This window comes from Homalodisca vitripennis, chromosome 6, assembly GCF_021130785.1.
Source record: "Homalodisca vitripennis isolate AUS2020 chromosome 6, UT_GWSS_2.1, whole genome shotgun sequence".
In the NCBI taxonomy this organism is placed as follows: Eukaryota; Metazoa; Arthropoda; class Insecta; order Hemiptera; family Cicadellidae; genus Homalodisca; species Homalodisca vitripennis.
The window spans coordinates 98,248,776-98,262,085 of NC_060212.1; the positions used below are offsets into that span (position 1 = coordinate 98,248,776).

Consider the following 13,310-nt stretch of genomic DNA (forward strand, 5'->3'; position numbering starts at 1 on the left):
CACACTCAGCACGTGTTCACCAAAATTAGATTCATTAAATTTTCTAATTAAATGAGAACATTTTTATATTAACTTATTATTTCATCACGTTAGATGTAAACAAATCAAATTAATTACTACTGTTTAAGATTTTACAAGTTAATTTTGAGAATTACATGTAAAAGAAGTGAGAGGACTTAAATACGTCCTTCCCTTACTGTTTCGCTTTTCAGAAGAAAGAAATCAGGCCGAGATCTTTAGAATAACGTGGTCGCTAACAAAACGGGTGTTACAAACCGGAAATGGAGGGAAACCGGCAGCTCCTCAGCCTCCAACCCAAACTGATATGTTCAGTTTGAATGACTAACATCCTTGTTTATATTTACTGGTTATACGTCAATTTCCGCTTACCGTTCTCGGCGTGAACCGTTTGAATTTTTATTTAACCAATATTGCTCTGTTACATTTTCTGTTGTATTATCTTGATTGAAAATTTATAGTCAAAGGCCAATTTCGAAACCCCCAAATCTTGGAAAGGTATTTGGATTTGAGAAGCTAACTTTGAAGACTTGATAATTGAATCTCCCTAGATTTCCAGCATTAGTGATTATAAGACATTTTGTATTGTAGAGTGTTTTCTAAGTGCAATATATTGAAATATAGCTCCAATAATTGATTTTATGGCTAGATTTTCACTGTTCCACATAAGTTTAACGACATATTGGATTTACGAAAATTGGATAAGTGTGACTGTAGTGTAAGTTAGTAAAAGTAGCTCTCGTTTTCGTCTAAAACTTTTTCATATAAAATACCTAAATAAGTTTTATAATCTAATTTGAATGCTCAAATCATTATTCGATAAAATAACAAAATCTACATTTTATTTTCCTCATTAGCATCATTACTAGTCTACTGAATGTTTTTAATAACGGTCTTTCTTTAGTTTTATTAAACACGTTTGTAAATATATTATACATTGCAGTTCTATGTACAAGTTGAAGAATCAACTAAATTTAATCTGCGTTACGTTCAATGTGGCTTGGCATTACTGTTGTGATTTCTACATCTAAATAAATTTGTAACCATGTGAATTAAACAATTGATCCACAATGGGTTTATTTATACTATTGGGTTTAACCCCTTCATGATTTATGATGTAATATTACGTTAATAGTGAATGTGTAAAATTGTAGTACTGATATAATATTACACATTGTTATATCATTCATGTTTTATCTGTTGTCTACCTTAATATTGCGCAAGAAGTATTTATATGAAAACCGTGTTTCGCTGTAGTCACACAGTGCAGACAGCTACTACGTGTCGTTGCATGTCACCTGTCCTGGAGTATTGTAAGGTTTTATTTCTAGTGTTTATTGTACCATGAAAATATCCAATGCACAAATAGGTTTTATTTATGTAATGATGGAAGAACATGGGTAGTAAAAATGACAGTTCACAATATAATATACAAAAATAACCATAATTAATTTAAAAAAATATATTAAAAATAATTTTTTTTTGCACAATAAAGTATATATCTAAACTCTACAAATCTGTCTCTGTAAAAAGATAGCAAAATAAAGGAGTAAAACAACATAGTTTAAGGTGCACAAAGATAACTCTTACGGGGTTAAGATGAAACATTTGTTCCAGATCCCGAACTGTGAAGGCCGAGCGGGCATGGCTGCCATAGTTGACGAGCACAAAGAACTTGATCTGGCAGCTCTGGCCCAGGGCCTGATGAAAGCTCTGCCGGCTTATGCCCGTCCTGTGTTTTTGAGGATAGTGGAGACCGTAGAACTCACAGGTAAGAGAGTTTGAGACATTATTATGTTCTGAAGCGCTCAATATGATTTTATTAAATTTATAAAACTCTGGTTTAATGGGTGATGTAAATAGTTTTTTTTATTTTCAATAAAAAGTGTACTTTATTTTTATTTGGTTTTTAACGAATGTTTGATATATGTGGGTTAACTATCACATGACACTAAAATTACATTTAAAAAACTCAGCTTGTATTAAATTTGTTATAAGTGGTGTAAAACCTATACTATTCAAGTGGTTCATATGTAATGTATATAAATGGTATTAGCCTGATTTAATTTAAATAAAGATTGAATCACAAAAAGTACTTGCTTCACCGGGACTCGAACCCGGATCCCTCACTTGGCGGGCGAGCATGTTACTAATTATTTTATATATATATATTAAACCTCCACTCATAAAAATTGGATCTTGCTATTGTAGAAGAATTGGTTAACCCAAATTTGTTAAAAAATATTTAAATGGCTATATGCATAGGGTTAATGAAATTTTTAACTCAGTAATGTTCTTAAGGGCTGCTAAAATTAATATTTTGAACGCCTTAAAACGTGTAAAGTTGGAGCTCTAGATGCTGCCATTATAAACTAATGGAAAAAAGACAAGAGTAGAAGTATTTAGGCTGTTAAGTGTAAAACTGTTTGAAAACACTGTAATATGTTAACAAACCTGCGTTCAGACTCAGCTCTAGTGCTGCTGCCATTATAAAACTAATGTGAAAAAAAGACAGAGTAGAAGTATTTAGGACTGTTAAGTGTAAAACTGTTTGAAAAACACTGTAATATGTTAAAAAACCTGTGATCAGACTCAGCTCTAGATGCTGCCATTATAAACTAATGGAGAAAAAACAGCAGCGAGTAGAAGTATTTAGGCTGTTAAGTGTAAAACTGTTTGAAAACACTGTAATATGTTAACAAACCTGTGATCCAGACTCAGCTCCTAGATGCTGCCATTTATAAACTAATGGAAAAAAAGACAGAGTTAGAAGTATTTAGGTTGTTAAGTGTAAAACTGTTTGAAAACACTGTAATATGTTAACAATACCTGTGATCAGACTCAGCTCAGATGCTGCCATTATAAACTAATGGAAAAAAGACAGAGTAGAAAAGTATTTAGGCTGTTAAGTGTAAAACTGTTTGAAAAACACTGTAATATGTTAACAAACCTCTCATTGATGTGATCAGACTCAGCTCTAGATGCTGCCATTATAAACTAATGGAAAAAAGACAGAGTAGAGTATTTAGGCTGTTAAGTGTAAACAACTGTTTGAAAAACACTGTAATATGTCAAACAAACCTGCGATCAGACTCAGCTCTAGATGCTGCCATTATAAACTAATGGAAATAAAAGACAAGAGTAGATAGTATTTAGGCTGTTAAGTGTAAAAACTGTTTGGAAAACACTGTAATATGTTAACAAAACCTGTGATCAGTACTCAGCTCTAGATGCTGCCATTATAAAACTAATGGAAAAAAGGACAGAGTAGAAGTATTTAGGCTGTTAAGTGTAAAAACTGTTTGAAAAACACTGTAATATGTTAACAAACCTGTGATCAGGACTCAGCTCTAGATGCGTGCCATTATAAACTAATGGAAAAAAAGACAAGAGTAGAAGTATTTAGGCTGTTAAGTGTAAAAACTGTTTGAAAAACACTGTAATATATTAACAAACCTGTGATCAGATCTCAGCTCTAGAGATTGCTTTCCATTATAAACTAATGGAAAAAAAGACAGAGTAGAAGTATATTAGGGCTGTTCAAGTGTAAAACTGTTTGAAAAACACTGTAATATATTAACAACCTGTGATCAGACTCAGCTCTAGATGCTGCCATTATAAACTAATGGAAAAAAAAAAGACAAGAGTAGAAGTATTTAGGCTGTTAAGTGTAAAACTGTTTGGAAAACACTGTAATATGTCAACAAACCGAGTGCGATCAGACTCAGCTCTAGATGCTGCCATTATAAACTAATGGAAAAAAAAGACAAGAGTAGAAGTATTTAGGCTGTTATTTAAGTGTAAAACTGTTTGAAAACACTGTAATATGTTAACCAAAACCTGCGATCAGACTCAGCTCTAGATGCTGCCATTATAAATAATGTTGGAAAATAGACAGAGTAGAAGTATTTAGGCTGTTAAGTGTATTAAAAACTGTTTGAAAACACTGTCATATGTTAACAAATCCTGTGATCAGGACTCAGGCTCTAGATGCTTTGCCATTATAAACTAATGGAAAAAAAGACAAGAGTAGAAGGTATTTAGGCTGTAATAAGGAGTAAAAACTGTTTGAAAACACTGTAATTTTTATGTTAACAAACCTGTTGATCAGACTCAGCTCTAGATGCTGCCATTATAAACTAATGGAAAAAGACAGAGTAGAAGTATTTAGGCTGTTAAGTGTAAACTGTTTGAAAATTACTGTAATATGTTAACAAACTGTGATCAGGACTCAGGCTCTAGATGCTGCCATTATAAAACTAATGGAAAAAAGACAGAGTAGAAGTATTAGGCTGTTAGGCTGTTAAGTGTAAAAACTGTTTGAAAAAAAACACTGTAATATGTTACCAAACAACCTGTGATCAGACACTCAGCTCAGGATATGCTGCCATTATAACACCTAATGGAAAAAAGACAGAGTAGAAGTATTTAGGCTGTTAAGTGTAAAAAACTGTTTTGAAAACACTGTAATATGTTAACAAACCTGTGATCAGACTTCAGCTCTAGATGCTGCGCATATTATAAACTAATGGAAAAAAAAGACAGAGTAGAAGTATTTAGGATGTTAAGTGTAAAAACTGTTTGAAAAAACACTGTAATATGTTAAAAAAACTGTGTTCAGACTCTGCTCTAGATGCTGCCGATTATTAAACTAATGGAAAAAAGACAAGAGTAGAAGTATTTAGGGCTGTTAAGTGTTAAAACTGTTTGAAAACACTGTAATATGTCAACGAAACCTGCGATCAAGACTCAGCTCTAGATGCTGCCATTATAAACTAATGGAAAAAAAAAGACAGAGTAGAAGTATTTAGGCTGTTAAGTGTAAAACTGTTTGAAAAACACTGTATGATATGTTAACAAACCTGTGATCAGACTCAGCTCTAGATGCTGCCATTATAAACTAATGGAAAAAAAGACAGTGAGTAGAAGTATTTAGGCTGTTAAGTGTAAAAACTGTTTGAAAACACTGTAATATGTTAACAAACCTCCTGTGCATTTAATCAGACTCAGCTCTATTCTGATGCTGCCATTATAAACTAATGGAAAAAAAGACGAAAGAGTAGAAGTATTTAGGCTGTTAAGTGTAAAAAACTGTTTGAATAACACTGTAATATGTTAACAAACCTGTGATCAGACTCAGCTCTAGATGCTGCCAGATATATTAACTAATGGAAAAAGACAGAGTAGAAGGTATTTATGGCTGTTAAGTGGTAAAACTGTTTGAAAACACTGTAATATGTTAAAAAACCTGTGATCAGACTCAGCTCCTAGATGCTGCCATTATAAATAATGGAAAAAAGACAAGAGTAGAAGTATTTAGGCTGTTAAGTGTAAAAACTGTTTGAAAACACTGTAATATGTTAACAAAACCTGTGATCAGACCCAGCTCTAGATGCTGCCATTATATAACTAATGGAAAAAGGACAGAGTAGAAAGTATTTAGGCTGTTAAGTGTAAAAACTGTTAGGAAAACACTGTAATATGTCAACAAACCTGCGATTCAGACTCAGCTCCTAGATGCTGCCATTATTAAACTAATGGAAAAAAAAGTCAAGAGTAGAAGTATTTAGGCTGTTATAGTGTAAAAAAACTGTTTGAAAACACTGTAATATGTCAACAAACCTGCGATCAGACTCAGCTCTAGATGCTGCCATTATAAAAAACTAATCGGGGAACAAAAAAAAAAGAGAAGAGTAGAAGTATTTAGGCTGTTAAGTGTAAAACTGTTTTGAAAAACACTGTAATAGTATGTCAACAAAACTGTGATCAGGGGACTCAGCTCTAGTTGGGGGGGAGATGCTGCCATTATAAACTAATGGAAAAAAGACAGGAGTAGAAGTATTTAGGCTGTTAAGTGTTAAAAAACTGTTTGAAAACACTGTAATATGTTAACAAACCTGTGATCAGACTCAGCTCTAGATGCTGCCATTATAAACTAATGGAAAAAAGACAAGAGTAGAAGTATTTAGGCTGTTAAGTGTAAAACTGTTTGAAAACACTGTAATATGTCAACAAACCTGCGATCAAACTCAGCTCTAGATGCTGCCATTATAAACTAATGGAAAAAAGACAAGAGTAGAAGTATTTAGGCTGTTAAGTGTAAAACTGTTTGAAAACACTGTAATATGTCAACAAACCTGCGATCAGACTCAGCTCTAGATGCTGCCATTATAAACTAATGGAAAAAAGACAAGAGTAGAAGTATTTAGGCTGTTAAGTGTAAAACTGTTTGAAAACACTGTAATATGTCAACAAACCTGCGATCAGACTCAGCTCTAGATGCTGCCATTATAAACTAATGGAAAAAAGACAAGAGTAGAAGTATTTAGGCTGTTAAGTGTAAAACTGTTTGAAAACACTGTAATATGTCAACAAACCTGCGATCAGACTCAGCTCTAGAGCCCCACGGTTCATTCATTCAATTCAATTCAAATTTGTATCATTCGATTTGTATAGAAGTTTAACCCAGTCATATTTGCAATAGACATAAAATTTATCTTCGGCATTTTGGGATCAACAATTCTGGTAGTAATCTGCAATTACAAATTTTAGAATGTTTTAAACACAATGTGTACAACTCAATTACAATCTGCAGACTTTTATAATGTTTACGACTATGAAATATTTACAGTTTAGTCCAATGACTGGTGACTGTAAGTCAACGCTGATAAAATCTAGGATAAAACAAGAATCTAAAACAAAATCACAAACTGCATCCAGATCCAAGTTTGTGATTTTGTTTTAGATTCTTGTTTTATCCTAGATTTTATCAGCGTTGACTTACAGGATACTTTACACTTTCCTCATCACGAAACCACTGTTTTTGGAACCAAAAAGGAAATGGTACATTAGAAGTCCAATGAACTAAAAGGGACCTAAACTACCTTGAATTTGAAAAATCTGATAGAACGAAGATCTCATTAAAATTATCCTAGTTTATAGAAAAACTTAATCTATATTATTAAAAGAACTTCTTGATTTTCTGTGACTTTACACCTAGAACTATTTTTTACTCATGTTTCCTAAGAATTGAAAACTGTTACAGAAATGTGCCTATTTTGTAGCAAATCCAAATCTAAGAAGGCTCATCTCTAGATCTAACAGTAATGTTATTAGAAAAGACTATTATAGGGCTCTACCCCACAAACTTCAAAACATTGAGCCTTTTTTACAAAGATGTCTTTAAACATCCTTCCTCATTGATGTTATTGACTGACCTGCCAAACAAGTCCATAACACTCTCCTCACAGAAAATATCAATATTGTATAAGTTCTGCTCATTAGTGTGCTATTGTGGAAATTTTTATCCCCTTGTACACAGAAACTTTACTAATGCAAATGTAAATGTTTTTCTGTAGGCACATACAAACTTAAGAAACTGGATCTGCAGAAGGAAGGTTTCGATCCGGAGGTGATTAAGGATCAGTTGTTCTACCTAAGTTCGAATGGTGTCTACGAGCTGTTAACTCTGGAAGTCTACAAGAAGATTCTTGAAGGTGTGATAAGATTCTGATGTACCTGGCCACAACACGAGCTGACTGCTTGTATACCACTGCTGCCGTCTGCAGTAGCATTGGGATTCAGCTAAATCCATTATAAAGGGTTGTGTTTTATATTTAGGTATTGAGATATAATGAATATCTTTTGGTTATGTTTGTGAAATAAAATAAGGAGACGAATAATATGTGTTGTTATGATATGATGTGTTACATCTGTTAACTAATTTTGTAGGAAAACTAATTTATTACAGTACTTTTATAAAGTTGTGTCCGAGGTAGGGAGAATTTGTTCAATTATAAATATAATCATTGTCACATTCTAATATATTTATTATTCTAAAATCTTGATTTGATATGATAAATGTTGTGTAGGTAGTACATTTACGACAGGAGAAAGTAATTATTTTTCCTATATGGAAACATATGTTAAAACTGGTTTTTAATGTGTATTATAGTTAGTAGGGTAATTTTTACAAACCTTTGCCAACACGGCTTCATGTTCTTTGTTTAATATTACAAGATATTTTAACTCAACACTATTCGAGAGCTTTTATCAATTATTGTTCATAACATCTGTTCTGTACACAAAGTCTCTTTTTCTTTTTTAATATCTGGTGCTAGAAACATTGTTTCTTACAAATTTTTGTATTACATAATTATTGCATAAATAATTATAAAGCACAAAAGAAAATGTTTTATTTGTATTTTAAATGTATACAAATTTGTATACAAGTGTAGTATTATGGAAATGTTAAAGAAAACTATGTACAAAAAGGATAGTTAATATCACATTTGACCTTCTTCTAATCCTCAATATAAATAGGAAATTATTTTAATATAACAAATATAACCTCTGCTTCACGTTAATGTAGAAAATTTAGAGTAAAACATGAATTCTAAAACACAGTGATTAATAATCATTTGAAACAATTACCAAATAATTTTTTTGGTGAATAAGCTCACAATTTTTTGTTGTGTTTTGTGTCATTTTTGTTGTAAAATATGTCATTGTGAAGGTCTATTGGCACTTTAAAATAATTGGAATGTAATAAAACAATAATAATCAAATAATTTCTTTATCTGTGTTGTTTTGGACTCTATTCTTTATAATTATACTGTATCAAGCTGACTGGAGTTTTCGCACAATTGTTGATGTTAAGTTATGTCTGTAGTTTATTCTGCGTCAGATTGCACATTGTTAGTGCGCATTGTGTTACCTATTTAAATATAATTATTACGGAGAGTGTTGTTTGAAATTCTTTGTGTATGTTGCACTTCTACACATTATTGTTTGTGTTATGCAGTCTAAACGTTATCAGTTGTTCCAATTTGGTGCCACAGTTACACAACATTTTAGTTTCAGTATTTGGATCCAGCGAGTATAAGAAAATTTGAATCGAACACTAAAAAGAAGTTTCAGTTTATAAGACAAAGATTTTATTAAGCGTAGATAATTTAACTTTTTATGTTTTGATATTAGAAACTCTGGTTGTGATATTTTACATTATAGATTCTTGACTCTCAGTACAGATATAAAACGAAACCAAGAATCAAATCAAAATCTTGAAATGAGGCCATGATTTTTTTTTATTTAAAGATTCTTTTAAATTTTATTTATCATGTTGGATTAATGTATTAAGTTATTTATGGTTAATGAAGGTAATAATAAAATAAATAATGGTAAAAAAATAAATAAAAATTTGATTTTAAATTCTGCACTTCTTTGATGAATTCAAGTTTAGTTTTTCCAAGAAGAATTATTTATGCTCTCAAAATAAATTATTTGTTTAAATATTATACCACTTTACAACGAATAATTTCTATGTCACTTCTTCTGTAGTTCCTATTACCATACACCCTCTATTAGTGTTTATGATATTCATAGAATAAAGTTTTATTTATTGTTTATATGACTACTTACTTACAAATAATGTTTTCAATTAATGTTGCCATTTGTTAAGCAGAATTTGTTTGGCAGAACTTGAAGTTATTATTGTATTATTTTGTCAATCCTAGATTATTTCCACTTATTAGCTACAAATTACATATTAAAAAATTAAGGTTAATTTTAATAATGTAATAATTAAACTACACAAACAACATTTTGGATTGTGGTTATGTTGTACAGTTAAAGCAGTATTGTATTCTTGAAAAAACTTGTAGTTAATGAATAGTTTATTCATTTTTATTGTATCACTGTATTCAAATTTAATTTACTTACTGATTGTTTCATTGCTATTTGACTTGTACAATCTCATAATAATGTGAAAAATGGCGTTATGGAAAGTGTGCTAACTTTTAAAACGAAACTATATTTATTAACTTAAAAGTATGTTATTGTTGTTATTTGTGGACCAAGACTTTAAGTCTCTAACTTTGTTAATTATAAACTTTGTAAAATTTTAGGCAAAAAGTTGTTTTCACAAATAATAAGTCATATATTTATATATGTATTTATATATATTTTGTTACGTAACAATAATAGTGACATTAATTGTACAATATTCGTACAATGCAGCATTTATTTTTATAAGATGGTTTATGAAGATTTTCTACTTTTTAATGAAATATTGTTTCTTAATAAAATGTATTTAAATTATGAATCGAGATTATTATTTCATATCCAAAATAAAATACTTTTGGTAGTACAGTCGAACCTTGATTGCTTGTACCTGAAGACTGGGAACAAATTTGAGTTTTGCACGTTTTGAGTAAACAAGGTTTGCGTTTTTTTTTCTCCGAGGGAAAGAGACGATTGTCCCCGCTCTTAGTCATAAAAAGGACCTTTGGCCTCCCTTACTTATATTTGTGTCCTCAGAATCTAAGAATTTTACAGAAGCCGATCAGATTTGAGGGCTCCTGTTCTCTGATATCCTTGGGGCTTAGGAGATATGCCCCTAGGAATCTTTTCCAAATTGTAGATATGGCAGGGCAGTTTAGCCATATGTGCTATGGTGATACGTTATGGTTACGTTTTTAAACATCAACCAAACCTATTTGACTCTTTGCCTCATGAATATTCCACAAGATACGCTACTACAGGACAGACTAGAATTCCGAGATTAATTAAAACCTTCTCTACTACTAATACATATTATATAGCACACATTATTTTTAATAAATTGCCGGATTCCATAAAAAATACTAATTATATAACAATGTTTTCTCTAAAAAGAAGAATTATTAATTGGCTAAATTTGGTGGGAAGAGATCGTACTGAATTCTTAATTACATCAAATTATAGACAATAGATGATGTGGGTTGGGATGGGAGGCGGAAAAATGAATATAAAGTGTTGGTGTAACAGGCATGTAAGGATGTACGTGTGAGTATGTTTGAAATATACTGGAAGCATTTGGGTTTGTTTGGAAGTATATAGCTAATAAGATTGTATGTATGTTGGCTTGTAAGTAAATATTAGAAATAAGTAATATAGTGTGAGCGAGTTTTTAGTTTTTGTGTAATTATGTGTGTGCGAATGTGTGTGTGTGTGTGTTTGTTAACTTGAGTGTGTGTGTCTTCTGGGGGAGGTCATGCGAGACTAATACGTTGATGCCATAAATATAGATAACAACCCTCGATGATAAGGAATGGTGAATTTTTGTACGCAGTTTTTCCGATGTCCGTCTGCAAACTAAGAGTTGCACCAAGGCCTGTCCGTGGTCTTGATCTTCGACAGTTGGTCGTTTGTCCTTCTAATAATTATTTCTATTCACTTACTTCATCTAGATACATTCTCACTTTAGTTTTATTTTTCATTCTATGAAACATTATTTTTACTTTATTTTATTTAATTTTTCTTTTTACTTAATAAGATATAACAACATTTTTAAGGTTTGAAATACCAATCAAGTACTTTGTGGTGACTCGTTCTCACGCACAGGCTTTAGTAGCCCATGTGAGAATATTTCTCAAATAATTAAATTAGAAAAATATAAATTTATTTTACACAATATACGTTAAAACCCAAATATTTATGGTAATTGTATATTTTTAGACAATGAATATATTAATATAATTATATCATTTGTAATTTTTTTTGGAGAATAAACGATTTTTGATTTGATTTGATTTTTTGATTCTTCCGCTTCTCCGCACAGTCTGCATTCATCAGTCTGGCTAAGGCCAGATATAATAAGGTTTTTTCTAAGGGGACTATGTCCTTTCAGCATCCTATTATCATTCTTATATCCTCTTACTGTGATCTAGGAGAGATGTCCATTCTTTAGTGTAAGGAGAGATAAACATTTTTGATTGTCTTAATCCTGAGGCCCTACCCCAATTAAAGTATCTTATCCTCTTTTCTCAATCTTTTACAAGAGCTTTGCTGTAAGAGAAAGCTATCCAGTAACCCAGCTCTGGCCCCACCATAAATGTTTGTGTTACTAAAGGTGAAAATCACCTATTTGAAGTTATAGAGGGGCAACGATTGATCTGACCTTGTCTATGAGGCACATCCAGAAAGTAAATGTTCTGAGGTTCTAATGACCAGAGGGATTATTTTTCGACATGTTGGCTATACTGCCGTGTAGCCTGTTCCTCCCCTCCGCAAAGAGATCGGTCCAAGGTCAGTACATTGAGAACTGTTGATGGAACAATAAGTTTCACGAAAAATGTCAATCCAATCTCCCACCAAGTACGAAAAGTGCGGCATCATCCGTTATCTTGTTTGAAAGGGAAAAACTCTAGTTGAGGTTTATAATGAAGTAAAAACTGCACAATTCCAAATTTATCTCCATGGAGTATGTAGCGTCTCAAAAACTTACTGGCCTCCTCTCAATTCAACTTGTGTTGGTCTGTCAACTGTTTTGGGAAACGTCACGGACAGATTCCGATATCCGAGAGTTTCTGTGCTGGTTTCGTGTAGCAGAGATCTGGATATCTGCAGAAATATCACAAAAGGTTCATCCAAACCCAATCTGTGATCTTTACGGAGTGCATTTTCAAATTTTCTCCCCAGAATTTCAGTCACAATTGAAGGTCTTCCGTTCTAATCATCATGGACAGATACAACAGTTTTTTTAACTTGCGACACCACTTGAACAAACTTGCACAATTTATAGCTTTATCACCATATGCAGTCTAGTTTTTATAATTTAAGGCTCATAAAATCAAATGAAAATATTTTATATATTAAATTATATCTTATTTTATATATATTTTTATCAATATTATGAAATGTTAAAGCAATATGATATAAATGGCTTTTAATTAAATTTTTTTTATTCTGATCCAGTAATGAAATATATTCACCTTATTTAATTGAGGGAATCGGAAACTTTACTCTCAGAATTCAGTATGGGATCTATTTATTCAACAGCAACACCCATTTTATGTCCAAAATTGAAAAAGCTTGAAAGTTATATACTAAATAGACTCATTTTTTTACCTAAGAATAATTCATTACTGAGTTTTGTTGTAAATAAATGGTTCAGTATTAACTCGGAACAAAGGTGAATGCAACGAACAATGAGTTTTCGGAACGGAATAAAACTAGCAAACAGAAGCATGTATGTAGCAAATAAAATATTATCATTAAAATTACTTTTATATACAAAATTAATAATATATGGCTACTGTTAAAACAATGTTTCTTTATGAAGCAGAGACTTTTACACCCAAAAACTGCAGAACAGAAACTAGTAACTTTCAAAAAGAAGTTTAATAAAAATATTTGGAACAACCAGAGGTATCAATACATAATATAATCAAAGTAAATGTTTTAGAGAGTTTTGAAAAAAAGAGAGAAGTTTGTGCACTTCTGTTAGACTTAAGTAAAGCGTTTGACATGGT

General features: G+C 31.5%; 1 protein-coding gene across 2 annotated transcripts in view; it reads left to right on the forward strand.

Moving 5' to 3' along the window:
- The window catches only part of LOC124364615 (long-chain fatty acid transport protein 4), a 71,590-nt gene extending 61,470 nt beyond the window's left edge, over positions 1 to 10,120 (forward strand). For both annotated transcript variants that reach the window (XM_046820227.1, XM_046820228.1), the window contains 2 exons: positions 1,636 to 1,789; positions 7,377 to 10,120. In XM_046820227.1, the coding sequence (XP_046676183.1) occupies positions 1,636 to 1,789; positions 7,377 to 7,531 (309 nt within the window). In that variant the 3' untranslated portion in view covers positions 7,532 to 10,120. The remainder of the gene's footprint in view (positions 1 to 1,635; positions 1,790 to 7,376) is intronic.
- Positions 10,121 to 13,310: the final 3,190 nt, after the last annotated feature.